This window comes from Coregonus lavaretus (assembly GCF_964263955.1).
Source record: "Coregonus lavaretus genome assembly, chromosome: 26".
Lineage (NCBI taxonomy): Eukaryota > Metazoa > Chordata > Actinopteri > Salmoniformes > Salmonidae > Coregonus > Coregonus lavaretus.
In genome coordinates this window covers 20,727,618-20,741,421 of record NC_140013.1, presented here as the reverse complement: position 1 = coordinate 20,741,421, position 13,804 = coordinate 20,727,618, and the positions used below count along the sequence as shown (strand labels likewise).

General features: G+C 42.2%; 1 protein-coding gene across 1 annotated transcript; it reads left to right on the top strand.

The window, feature by feature from the left end:
* Positions 1-4,768: 4,768 nt before the first annotated feature.
* aifm4 (apoptosis inducing factor mitochondria associated 4) lies at positions 4,769-13,016 on the top strand. The gene is made up of 19 exons (XM_084142716.1): positions 4,769-5,144; positions 5,400-5,493; positions 5,783-5,892; positions 6,447-6,556; positions 6,684-6,728; positions 6,848-6,929; positions 7,015-7,127; positions 7,259-7,345; positions 7,558-7,649; positions 8,336-8,466; positions 8,665-8,780; positions 8,921-8,992; positions 9,117-9,180; positions 9,505-9,581; positions 9,685-9,802; positions 10,106-10,204; positions 11,960-12,035; positions 12,264-12,368; positions 12,482-13,016. Exons 1-19 carry the CDS (start codon positions 5,030-5,032, stop codon positions 12,510-12,512), a joined length of 1,737 nt encoding a protein of 578 aa, XP_083998842.1. The 5' UTR covers positions 4,769-5,029; the 3' UTR covers positions 12,513-13,016.
* The last annotated feature ends 788 nt before the right edge of the window (positions 13,017-13,804 follow it).

The window sequence follows — 13,804 nt, the reverse complement described above, 5'->3', positions numbered from 1 at the left end:
TTTCTGTGTCCTCCTCCACTTGAAGAATTTAATGACCGAAAATTCGCGCGCTGTAGTTGTTCAAGATCTGACGCTCTCGCTCTCTCTGCTCGTGATTGATATTTACGCTGTCAAAGCAAACATGCTGACATTCCTTTGGTGTTCCGTGTTATTTAGCCGAAAGCGATAAATGTTATTTCGACCCACTGATGTCAGTCGAATCAAATGTAGGCAATTTGATGCTTTTGTCTCAGAAATGGAAGGTGAGGCATGGACGTCAATGATTATCTATTCTATTCTATGATTTCAGGTTGACGATTTTTATTGTAGTACCAGCCAAAGGAGAAGACAGAATTGCTTTCTCGAACGCATGTGCTGAGCGTGCGAATTTATGTAAAAGTTGTGAAACGCTCCTATTATAAAATTATCCTTCTCCTTGCTTGTGTAACTTGTGCTGTGCCGTAACCAAATAACACAGACAATCCCCGCCCTACTATAAGGGGCGCAGCTAGACTAATTGAAAGTACACGTCATGAATGTATCACCCCGCCTCCCTTCATTCATGAAGGATTATGGGAATAGTAGTTTCATGAAATGTACCAGACAAAATAGACACACGTTGGTTTGTTTGTGGGCCAGGACTGAGTTTGGGAAACCCTGGGCTATAATATGGCATGTGAGAGTCAAGGGGCTAAACCATGCCCTAGTTATTGTAGGCTACCGAAGTGCACACCTAATTTTCATTCATGTTCAAGTAACATCATGCTGACCGGCAGGCCCGGCACAAGCATCAGTTAACATGTGTTATACGTAAGCAATAAGGCCCGAGGAGGCACAGCATATGGTCAATATACCACGGCTAAGGGCAGTTCTTATGCAAGACGCGGAGTGCCTGGATACAGCTGTTAGCCGTGGTATATTGGCCATATATCACAAATCCCTGAGGTGCTTTGTTGCTATTATCAACTGGTTACCAACTTCATTAGAACAGTAAAAATATAGTTTTTGTCATACCTATGGTATACGGCCAACCAGCATTCAGGGCTCAAACCACCCAGTTTATAATGTGTATTGTAGTGCTGCTCACCTAGGCCTAATCCATGCACTTAAAGGTAATTTCTGTAGTAGGGAAAGGATAGGCCTGGAGTAAACCAACAGCAGACCAATTTAAACTTTTTAGGCTCAAACCAAATGGACGTAGGCTATGGCTAAACACCCAGTCTCATGGTTTTTCAAGTTTTTTTATTTTTTTATTTTTTATTTTACCTTTATTTAACTAGGCAAGTCAGTTACGAACAAATTCTTATTTACAGTGACGGCCTACACCGGCAATTTGTCATTTATGTTGTGTCCTACACAGACTGTAAATTATTCCCAGTCGAGGTCTCGATTTATTGTTGAGAGTTAGAATAGTCTAATAAAAAGCATGAGCTGGCACACACCCAGAAGAAATTATTTAGTGTATTTAAAAACATTGACCCCTAGTGGTCTGAATATTGACTTTCTTCTTCTTCTTCTTCAGTGGCGTTTATCGGCGGTTGGCATCCAACGTTATGGTGCATTACCGCCACCTACCGTACTGGAGTGTGGGCCAGAGACAGGGATAAACTAAATCCTACCTGCCAACCCAGTTTCTCTTAAAAAAGACAACAAAATATGTGATACTATATCTAATGACGTTCTACTCAATATACTCTTTAAACTAATTTCCTGTATCCCCTTCTCCCTCATACTTAATCTCATCCTCTCTCTTTCCATTTGATACTGCCCACACTGTAGCAATACATGCTCCACAGTCTCTATTTCCTGACAATAATCACATTTTCCTGATGGATGCTTTCCTATCACGCTTAGTGTCTTATTCAACTGGCTGTGTCCCACCCTTAATCTTGTAAATATAGCCTCCTCTCTTCTGTCCCTCCCTGCCGTCCTCCCCTCCCCAACTTTCCTCTGTACTTGAAATAAATGCCTTCCCTTAATATTTATATTCCACTGCTCCTGCCACCTCTGCACCATCACTGTATATATCAGTCTTTTTGCCTCTGCCTTGCTCATTGACACTTCAACATCAACATCCCCACTACTAAGTGCTTGTTTAGCCTGTGCATCTACTGCCTCGTTCCCCTCCACCCCCACATGGGCTGGAACCCAAGTAAATATTATCTGAATACCCATCTGTTTAATCCTGCCATGGGTTTGTAGCACCTCATAAAACAGGTATTGTCTGCTACGTGAGCTAAAGGACTGGAGACTCATTAACACTGCACATGAGTCAGAGCAAATAACTACTCTGTCTGGCTTGACTTCCTCCACCCACTGGAAGGCCAACAGTATGGCCATCAGCTCCGCCGTATATACAGCCAGATGATCTGTAATACGTTTCCTGACTTCCACCCCACATTCCTGCACTACAAATGCTGACCCAGTACATCCTGTCCTTGGATCTTTTGAACCGTCTGTGTAAATGGCCACAAAATCCTGATACACAGTTTCCAGACGTCTCTTAAAGAAATCAGCTAGATCAACACCCTCCCTATCTTTCTGTAGTCTCTCCAACACTTCTAGATCAACTACTGGAGGTGGGAGTAGCCATGGACGATTTACAGGAATAACTACCGTTGGACAAACTCCCTTCCATACAGCCCCATCTCCTTCGCCTGGGTAATATTGACTTTTATCTCAGGCCCTTCTTTTGAACAATTATATTTTCTATGAACAAGTCTTATAATTGAATATATTCTTTCTACAGCTTATCCGTGCACACCTAATATGTTCCCCCTGTTGATGATGCTTATTATGCATTATGGTTGAACCAAAAGACTACATGTAACAAAAATTTAATTAAATATATATGTGAAATTAAATTAAACAATAATGTATGTTGATGCTAATATTATGCTAATGATAATGATAACAACAGCCTAATATATTTAATATGCTGTAAACTATTGTTTCACTCAATTCATTCTAATCAACCTAATAATTATGACACAGCCCTCACTATTGTTATTGGTTGCACTAATTGCACTGTTTTGTCTACATAACCTGGTTCAAGCATTCATTACATTACCCTGAAGAAGGCACAGTGATGCCGAAACGTTGGTGGTTTACCCAATAAATAATTGGGAGTTTATCTCTTTGTTTTTATAGCTCAGAGTTAGAATAGTAAAATACACAAGGTGCAATTTCGAAATTTGGTTGTGCATTAGCAGTTTTTTTCTTGTTATGTCAGTCACTCAATTAGCCCATGTCAGCAAACTTTTTATTTATTGGTAAATTAGTCTAGTGGCCAGCTATCTAAACTTGTACTAATTATTATCGAATTACTGACTGGGTGGCCTCATTGATCACCAGATATCATGTTAAAAACTGCAAACATTTATCTCCACCCCATGGCAAAATGAGTAGAGGAAACCAAGGTAGCCCCAATACACTCCCCATCCCCCTCATACACTGACACCTGCTCATCGAACATCTCATTCCAAAATCTTGGGCATTAATATGGAGTTGGTCCCCCCTTTTCTGCTATAACAGCCTCCACTCTTCTGGGAAAGCTTTCCACTAGATGTTGGAACATTGCTGCTGGGACTTGCTTCCATTCAGCCACAAGAGCATTAGTGAGGTCGGGCACTGATGTTGGGCAATTGTGTCATTATTCCTCTTCCACCAAACGTTACAGTTGGCACTATGCCTTGAGGCAGGTAGCGTTCTCCTGGCATCAGCCAACCCCAGATTCGTCCATCGGCCTGTCAGATTGTGAAGCATAACTCATCACTCCAGAGAACGTGCTTCCACTGCTCCAGAGTCGAATGGCGGTGAGCTTTACACCACTCCAGCTGCCGCTTGGCATTGGGCATGGTGATCTTAGGCTTGTGTGTGGATGGAAACCCATTTCATGAAGCACCCAATGAACAGGTATTGTAATGAGGTTTTGGAACTCTGTATTGAGTGTTGCAACCGAGGACAGATTATTTTTACACGCTACGCGCTTCAGCACTCGGCGGTCCCGTTCTGTGAGCTTGTGTGGCCTACCACTTCGGGCTGAGCCGTTGTTGCTCCTAGACATGTCCACTTCACAATAACAGCACTTACAGTTGAGGGGGTCATCTCTAGTAGGGCAGAAATCTGATGAACTGAATTGTTGGAAAGGTGGCATCCTATGATGGTGCCACGTTAAAAGTCACTGAGCTCTTCAGTAAGGCCATTCTACTGCCAATGTATGTCTATTAATATTGCATGGCTGTGTGCTCGATTTTATACACCTGTCAGCAACGGGTGTGGCTGAAATAGCCGAATCCACTCATTTTAAGGGGTGTCCACATACTTTCGTTTATATAGTGTATCTGTGAACGTAAACATTGAGGGGATTCTATTAATGCTTCCGATGAACCGGTTTAACGTTGATTGCATAATTTTTTGGAACCGGGCTGCCTCCCGGGCATGAGCCGGTTGCCCCGTTTTAAAGTCGGTTCAAAGGTGATGTAGGTTAAGCACTTGGAGTAATGAGTAGGATTTTGTGTTTGTGCACATGCAAACGCGATTGCTTTTGATAAAAACGCTTTATCTGCCTTCACAATGAAAACTAGTTTGAACATTCGAACATATTTTCTATGGAAAAGATATGTTTTAGACCGCTGCATTACGCTGCCTTGTTGACAACATGACCGAGCGGCGCAGATTAGGCTACTACTGTTCGCTTTGAGAGGACGCTCCTCCCTCACTGCTTTTGCCCGTACCTATCACGGGCCATAGCCCAGTGCACCTAATCGAACTCCCTTACTGTGGTTATGGGAATTAGAGAAGTTCGCTGGCGCCGCCACTATCACATTTCTGCTTAGTCACTCTCACTGAACGTTTTGTTTGCACAAGTGGTGACTGTATGGGTTATATAGTTATGTTATTTTATCGCAACCATACTACACCCTTAGGTAAGACGAATTTAGCTTGTTTTGGTTATTGGTGTGGGTAGAAGACGTCGCCGACGTCTTGGGACCATCTGCGAAGTGACAGATTGCAACATCACCGTAATACCGCGTGACAGTGGCTTGGGATGCTAGCGCGAACGACTCTTTGGTTAAAAAATAAGGCGACCAGCAGTTTTGTACAGAGATACGTTCAACGTTTCCTTTTCTCGGGGACCAGTGCATTGTCTGGCAGGAAAACAGGTGAGCAAAGTTGGTTATTTAGCAAATGAATGGGCTGTTCTAGGAAACTATGTTCGTAATTTTGACAGCGACCGTATAGCCATCAGTTGGAAAACACAGAAGCCCTCGGAGAGAATGGTTCCCCATTTGACAGCATTTAATTTAAAAAAGTGCTTCTTTAACCCATCCTCTTTGCATTATCTTCTTTATGGGAAAAAACTACAGATAACCTTCCTTTTACATTTTCCCTGCGCAATATGATTTTATTCCTTGCAGATATGAGTCAAGGCCAGGGTCAAGCTCCTACAGGTCAGGACCAGGATCAGGTCACTGGGATGGTGTGTCTGGAGTCTGACCTGCAAGATGGACAGTAAGATCTTATCACACACCCATCACACAATCAGATAGCTTATTCATATTATAGTACTTTTGCTGCAAATGTAAGATACAAAATATATTATTCCATAGTAGGCCTAAAGGTAGAGTATTACACACCGACATGCAAGTATTCAAATAACATTGTATTACATTCATGTCATTACCCATGACTGGACCTTAGAGGCAATATGTAAAATACAGTAATACAACTTGAGTTGATCCTTTCCATGTTCTTCTTATATTTGTCAGGTATCTAAATGTGACTCTTTGCTTGTCTATAGGATGAAGGAGGTGGAGGTGGAGGAGCAGAAGATTCTATTGGTCCGTACCCAGGGCCTGTACAGTGCTGTAGGGAGCAAATGTTCCCACTATGGTGCTCCTCTCATCAAAGGTATTATCTACACACACATGCATGCACACACACTTGCAGGAGGGTAAGCAAGTCATGACATGTTCATGGCTGGGCCATGAGTTAGCAGTTATTATTATTTGTTCTAAACCATTGTGTTGAAAATTGGGTCAGCCCATACAGGCTTGTGTGTTTTGGTAGTCTATTCATTCATGTAGAGTGTATTTACATAGAGAACACTATTCAAAACTCTGTCATTAAAAATGTAATCTGGCAGGCTTGTTGACAGTTCCATTGATGCAAATTTACAATAATGGAATTTGTCAAGGTGTGTCATTCACCACGCTCTGTGGCTGCTGGCTATGCCCTTTTCATACGTCTCACATTACAATCTGATTGGGTGCAAATCATTATTCACAATCAGGGATGAAAGTAGGCCGGACCGGTGTCCTTGTAAATAAATCATGGGGGTAATAAACACAGGTATTAGTCACATTGGAGAGTGGAGAGAATATTGTGACCATATCTGTGCCCATGATAGTGTGGCTACTGTAGTGTTTTGAACAATGAATATGTCATGCTCTCTCATGTCACAGGAGCCTTAGTCGGGGACAGAGTGAGATGTCCCTTTCATGGTGCCTGCTTCAACATCAAGACTGGAGATATTGAGGAGTATCCCGGCTTGGACTGTTTGCCTAGTTATAAGGTATTAACTTGCTTTATATTAATAATGGAGTTCAATAACTGAGGAACAATAACTGAAACGATGGATACTGTATGTCTTTGAATGTGTTGATTCTGTCACCCACACTAACTCATCTTTATTTTCAAAGGTCAAAGTTGAAGATGGTAAAGTTTATGTGTCAGTAAACAAAAAGGTCAGCAAGAATGCATGATTTTCTGAACATAGTCTCTCTTTCCTAAATGTACATGTAGCTTACTGAGACATTTGGTGCATAGATGGCCCTTATGACTAAAGTATCCATAATCTCCTCAGTCTCTGAAGCTGTACAAGCGGGTGAAGGACATGAGCTGCAGAGTGCCAGGGGTCAGGCACACCGTCCTGCTGATAGGAGGAGGTGAGGACTGGGCCTGAAATGTCAGGAAAAGAGGAGGCTTCTTCAGGGAGTGGAGACCTCAAAACTAAATTATGTGTGTGTACAGGACCTGCCTCTTTGCTGTGTGCCGAGACTCTGCGACAAAACCGCTACGAAGGTCGAATCGTCATGGTGACCAGGGACACCCTGCCACCCATTGACAAGCCCAAGCTCAGCAAGGTAAGGGTCAAAGGTCATGGGTCAGTTGAAAGCTGGCATGACCACCGCTGTTCTAGAACGCTGTGAAGTTATTTTAGTATCCACAAAGTTTGTAATGCCCCTTCTCTTCCTCTCTTGCTACTCCTCCTCAGGCAATGCATTTGGAGAGTACTAGCCTCCTCCTTCGGACAACTGACTTCTTCCAGCAGCATGACATAGAGCTGTGGACGCAAAAGGAGGTGAGACCAGGGGGAGGAATAATGTGGCAATAATAAACCTGTTGACATAGCCTTCTGGAGTATCTTTTTATGAGTTGTCAGCACACACAATGTATTGAAGCCATAGAGATAATGTAGCATACTGTGTTTGGTCAGCACCTCCATGTGATCTAACTTGTGATCTAAGCCCTGGCATTTTCTAATGTGTGTGTGTTTGCCTGGGGTGTTTGTAGGCAGTATCTGTGAACCCAGTGGAGAAGACAGTGAAGCTGAATGACGGCTCCTTGCAGAACTATGACCAGCTGCTCATATCAACAGGCTGCAGGTCAGTGGCCTGTTACTGTTACCCCTCCCTTATTGAACACCGTTTGGGTCCTTATGTGTCAAAAAGATCCACGTTAAATTACGCTATTTGACGTGTCAAATAACCAAATTCTATTATAGAATGTTGTGTGCGCTGAATTTGCATATGCAGGCCAAGCACCACCACTACAGTCAGTAGCACTGTCAAAGCAGTACAAAAAAAAGTCTGCAAACAAGCACACACACCAGCACCTATTTATGTGTTTACAATACCGCGTTGGTAATAAGACATCATTTGTTCGACTGAATGGGAAAACAGTGTGAACAGCCTTCCATTATCGTCCCTAGAGTGAATACAATACTTGTCAGCACTAAGCAACAGGTGGATATTTTTAGGTCCTTTTGTTGACTACAGTAATCAAATATGGGCACAGTTAAAGAACATTTGATTTGAAACAGCCACACTCTGGTCCCCTGCCTGTCTTGGTATATGCTACCTAGACAATGTCAGAGCCATAGCTATAGTCCTACAGCGTTTGTCACCACATTTCCCATGACAATCACATTCTCATTTGAATTGGTGACCATTTGAATTCTAGATGTCAAACTCTACTGAATCTGTATGCCTATGTATCTATTGCTCTGTCCCATACTAGCATGTTAGTTGTCGTTTTACCCACATCTCCCTCTCTTTTTGCCTCCCTGTAGGGCGAGGCCTCTGAGCTGTCCTGGCTCTGAGCTGGAGGGAGTGAGGATACTGCAGAGCTACGAGGACGCCAAGGAGATCCACCAATCCTGTGTGGGAAAGAAGGCTGTGGTCGTTGGAGCCTCCTTCATAGGTTAACCATAAAGAGTAGAAGTCCTATTTTTAATTTTTTATTTTTATTTATAAATTAAATGTATAAGTAGTTTATAAACTATAGGTTTGTGACTTGGTTGGTTACAGTAAGGTAAGGTTTTTGTATTTGATAAGTAAGACTTTCATTTGATTTTTGTGCCTCAAAACCAAGTTTTCCCTCCTCCATTTTATGTCATAGGTATGGAGGTGGCATCCTACTTGGCAGACAAAGCTGCCAGTGTGGCGATGGTTGGCAACTGCTCATATCCCTTTGAGAGGTCCCTGGGCCCAGAGATTGGGAAGATGACAATGCAGGTCTGAGACAATGGTTATCATATGTAATGTACTTTACCTGATACAACACCCACCACTAGGCTACAAACGTTTATGAATATGTAACTCCCAAGTTTTTATAGTATAAATCTCAACATGTGTGTGTTTCTCATCTGTCGAAGATGTTGGAGGAGAGCAAAGTCAAGTTCTACATGAATGACGGAGTGGTGGAGATCAGAGGCGAGAATGGCAAGGTAAAGTAAATCAATATTCACCCAGCAGTAAACATCACCACAACCCCCTCACTGTAATACATGTAATGGACATTCTCTCAAGACCCATAGAGATGATTAAGATGGAAAATTGTTGTTTGAATAGGTGAAAGAGGTTGTTCTGAAAAGCGGTGCAGTCGTGGAAACGGATGTGGTGATAGCAGGGATCGGTAGGTAATCTGATACTTCTGCATATCCTTAAAGATCCGTAAAAGATATGTTAAGAGTTTCCATCAGCTCACACTTTCCCTGTTTAACCTCTCTACATGGTCTCTGTGGTACTTTCCCATCTTATTTCCACCATTTGTTTGAATTAACCAGACCTGGGTTCAAATAGTATTCGATGTCAGGCAAGTTCAATCAAGTAGAGCTGAAATATTTTAAAGAAAATAAATACTATTAGAACCCAGGTATGATAGATGGTTTTTCACAATGTCTCTAATGTACACTACACTATTGGAGTTATTGAGGTAACCATCATGGTTTCTCCTTAGGTGTCATTCCTAACTCTGACTTCCTGAAGGAAAGCCAGGTGGCGGTGGATTCTAGAAAGGCTGTCATCATTGATAAGGTAACTATGGAGATGGTTATCATGAACAAACTATAGTTATGTTGAGGTAATAACTGTGGTACTAATGGTTTACACTCCCCAACACATTGCTGCTTCCCTACAGTTCATGAGGACCAACATTCCAGATGTTTTTGGAGCAGGAGACGTGACGTCCTTCCCTCTCACCATACGGAAAGACCAGAGGGTCAACATCGGACATTGGCAGCTGGCATCAGCTCACGGTAAAATCAAATTTGATTTGTCACATGTTTCGTAGACAAAAAGTGTACACAAACGGTGAAATACTTACTTATGGGTCCTTTTCCAACAATGCAGAGTTAAAGATAAGATAAACAAAGTAATAGAAATAGTGACATGAGGAATAAATACCCAGTGAATAATGAATAGAAATAATGAGTAAAAAGAACATGGCTATATACAGGGAGGAGAAAATAACTATGGAAATGGCAACGAGAGAATGTCAGTTGGTTGGATGTTAGAAATAGAATTGACTAACATTTTTTATGTGTTTGCTTTCTCCTCAGGAAGGGTTGCAGCACTGAATATGTTACAGAAGCAGACTAAGATCGATTCTGTTCCTTTCTTCTGGACAGTGCTGCTAGGGAAGAGTGTCCGCTACACAGGTGATAATCCGAGATGAGATAGTCATACCCCTACACTCTTAGAAAAATTGTTCTAAACGGGTTCTTTGGCTCTCCCCATAGGATAACCCCGGTAGAACCCTTTTGAGTTCCATGTAAAACCCTCTGTGAAAAGGGTTCTACATGGAACCCAAAAGGGTTCTACCTGGAACCAAAAAGGGTTCTTCAAAGGGTTCTCCTATTGGGACAGCCGAAGAACCCTTTCAGGTTCTGGATAGCACCTTTGTTTCTAAGAGTGTAGAATGAAACAGAAACAGTCCCTGTTCAATTAACTTAGTGTATTCGGAAAGTATTCAGATCCCTTGACTTTTTCCACATTTTGTTACGTTACAGCCTTATTCCCTCATCAATCTACACACAATACCCCATAATGACAAAGAAAAAAGTTTTGGGGAAATTTTGCACATTTATAAAAATAAATATCACATTTACGTAAGTATTCAGACCCTTTACTCAGTACTTTGTTGAAGCACCTTTGGCAGCTTGGCACACCTGTATTTGGGGAGTTTCTCCCATTCTTCTCTGCAGATCCTCTCAAGCTCTGTCAGGTTGGATGGGGAGCATCGCTGCACAGCTATTTTCAGGTCTCTCCAGAGATGTTTGATCAGGTTCAAGTCCGGGCTCTTGCTGGGCCACTCAAGGACATTCAGAGACTTATCCCGAAGCCACTCCTGCGTTGTCTTAGCTGTTTGCTTAGGGTCGTTGTCCTGTTGGAAGGTGAACCTTCGCCCCAGTCTGAGGTCCTTAGCACTCTGGAGCAGGTTTTCATCAAGGATCTCTCTGTACTTTGCTCCGTTCATCTTTCCCTCGATCCTGACTAGTCTCTCAGTCCATGCCGCTGAAAAACATCCCCACAGCATGATGCTGCCACCACCATGCTTCACCGTAGGGATGGTGCCAGGTTTCCTCCAGACATGACGCTTGGCATACAGGCCAAATAGTTTAATCTTTGGTTCCAGAGAATCTTGTTTCTCATGGGCTGAGAGTCCTTTAGGTGCCTTTTGGCAAACTCCAAGAGGGCTGTTATGTGCCTTTTCCTGAGGAGTGGCTTCCGTCTGGCCACTCTACCATAAAGGCCTGATTGGTGGAGTGCTGCAGAGATGGTTATCCTTCTGGAAGGTTCTCCCATCTCCACAGAGGAACTCTGGAGCTCTGTCAGAGTGACCATCAGGTTCTTGGTCACCTCCCTGACCAAGGCCCTTCTCCCCTGATTGCTCAGTTTGGCCAGGTGGCCAGCTCTAGGAAGAGTCTTGGTGGTTCCAAACTTCTTCCATTTAGGAATGATGGAGGCCACTGTGTTCTTGGGGATCTTCAATGCTGCAGAAATGTTTTGGTACCCTTCCCCAGATCTGTGCCTCAACATAATGTCTCGGAGCTCTTCGGACAATTCCTTCAACTTCATGGCTTGGTTTTTGTTCTGACATGCACTTTCAACTGTGGGATCTTATATAGACAGGTGTGTGCCTTTCCAAATCATGTCCAATCAATTGAATTTACCACAGGTAGACTCCAATCAAGTTGTAGAAACATCTCATGGAAGATCAATTTAAACAGGATGCACCTGAGCTCAATTTCGAGTCCATAGCAACAGGTCTGAATAGTTATGTACATAAGGTATTTCTAAAAAACTGTTTTCGCATTGTCGTTATGGGGTGTTGTGTGTTGATTGATGAGGAAAATACTTTCCAAATGCACTGTATGTTGTCTTATTTGTCTCTCATACCTATCGTTTCCAAGGCTACGGTGAAGGATACACAGAGATCATATTCAAGGGCATAGTTGAGGAGAGGAAGTTCCTAGCTTTCTATATCAAGTAAGTGGCAATGCATTGCTTTACATTCCCTGTTTTGGTCGGTAGTTTTGTAAATGTCTTATCTATGCCTAAGATGCATCGTGTGTAGTTGGGCACAACGTAGCAAAATGTTATGCAACAGAAATGAAAATGAGTGTTCTTATTGGACAGGACAAGTTCTATTTTAAAATGTTTCCTGAATCCTGCCTACTGAACACAACTCTGAAAGCATACATATGTGATAACCAGGGATGATCAGGTGGTGGCAGCAGCCAGTCTGATGTTTGACCCTGCTGTCGCTCGACTGGCAGAGATGATGTCAAACGGATTAGTCATAACCAAGGCACAGGCACAGTGAGTTACCCACCATTTTATATGTACATAGGTAAGATAAATAGAAAGTTGCAGTGTGTTAATGCCTTAGAATGGCGTTAAGTTAATTAAAATGTTGTATTTCTCTTTTGTAGATCTGATGACCTCAGTTGGTTACAAATGTAAACCTCCCCTTCCTGCAACACTCCGTGGTCAGTGCCTGGTCCGACGGTACCCCCTTTAACCCTCAAATCAAGAGATAAAATATTTGTTGATCTTACTCTTCTCTCGGTTTCCTTATTACTCTTTATTTTTCCCCTCTCTTGCTAAAGTAGATTTTTCCATTAAAACCAAACCAAAGGCTGTTCAGATCTGTCCAAGGCACCGTTACCATGGTTACATAGTACTTTGATTCCATTAAGTTCCCTGGCCTGTGGGCCCTTTGATGATAACACATAAAATGTGCAAGAACAACTCATTAATAGACAGTGAGTGGGAACAGCATAATACAATTAACTCAAATGGCAACAATTCAGACTGTATTGAAGGCTTTGAGATATAGAGACTATACCTCTGCTGTTACAACAGACTGAGATGGACAATGAATTAAATGGTCTGAATAACTAAGACTGTAATCTGCTAGTTTGTTAAACATTGTACTGTTACTGTACAATAAAAAGCCAAATTATCTGTTTGTCCATTTTTGTTTACACCTTCAAAGATACTGTATGTTCTTTTACTGCTTGCAATGGTATTTAGTTTGATTCATACGGTTTGTTCTTAGCATTCTTACCCATAACTTTTACATGTGTGCAAGAGGATCATCCAAGCAAGATATTATTTGAAATAATACCATCTTATTTCTTATACTTCTTTATCTTTTGTGGTGCACAGTTAGATAGCTCTCTTTTCCGAAAGAACGGACAATATTTTCTATTGTTCAAATTATTTTTTAAACTTCTTTCTGCACACAAAATATTCAAAGTATTGAATAGCCTTTTTCTTCACTTATATTACTGAATGGAAAGACATCCATAGGCCTATACTGTACGTGAACTTTGATGCACAAGGCTTATTTGAATACAGATATTGGGATGCTGTCACGGTTTCGGCCGAGGCTGCCTCTCTTCCTTGCTCGGGCAGGCTTCGGCGGTCGTCGTCTCCGGAGTACTAGCTGCCACCGTTGAATGTTTCTATGTTCGTTTGGTTTTGTCTTTATGTTGTACACCTGTTTTCGTTTAGCTCTAATTAGTGTCCTATAAGTTCTCGTTGTGTTTGGCAGGTGTTGTGTGTGATTGTTTCGCTGTCGTGTTTGTGCGCTACTGTTGCCCGTTTGCTCTTCGTGGTTTTCCTCCTCTGTTTAGGAGGGTAGTTTCGCACATGTTAGTGCGCCTTTTGGTTTACGCCTGTGTGTGTATTTTCTCGCCTCCGGGCTTTTTGGCTCGTGTATTGAGTGTGCTTTCACTAAAGTCTTTTAG

Bases quoted from the DNA above. Each gene is read 5' to 3' on its own strand.
- aifm4 (XM_084142716.1), top strand. From the start codon at position 5,030: ATGCTAGCGCGAACGACTCTTTGGTTAAAAAATAAGGCGACCAGCAGT. The intron at 5,893-6,446 runs GTATTATCTACA...CTCATGTCACAG, and splicing joins TGGTGCTCCTCTCATCAAAG to GAGCCTTAGTCGGGGACAGA. The intron at 10,205-11,959 runs GTGATAATCCGA...ATCGTTTCCAAG, and splicing joins GAAGAGTGTCCGCTACACAG to GCTACGGTGAAGGATACACA.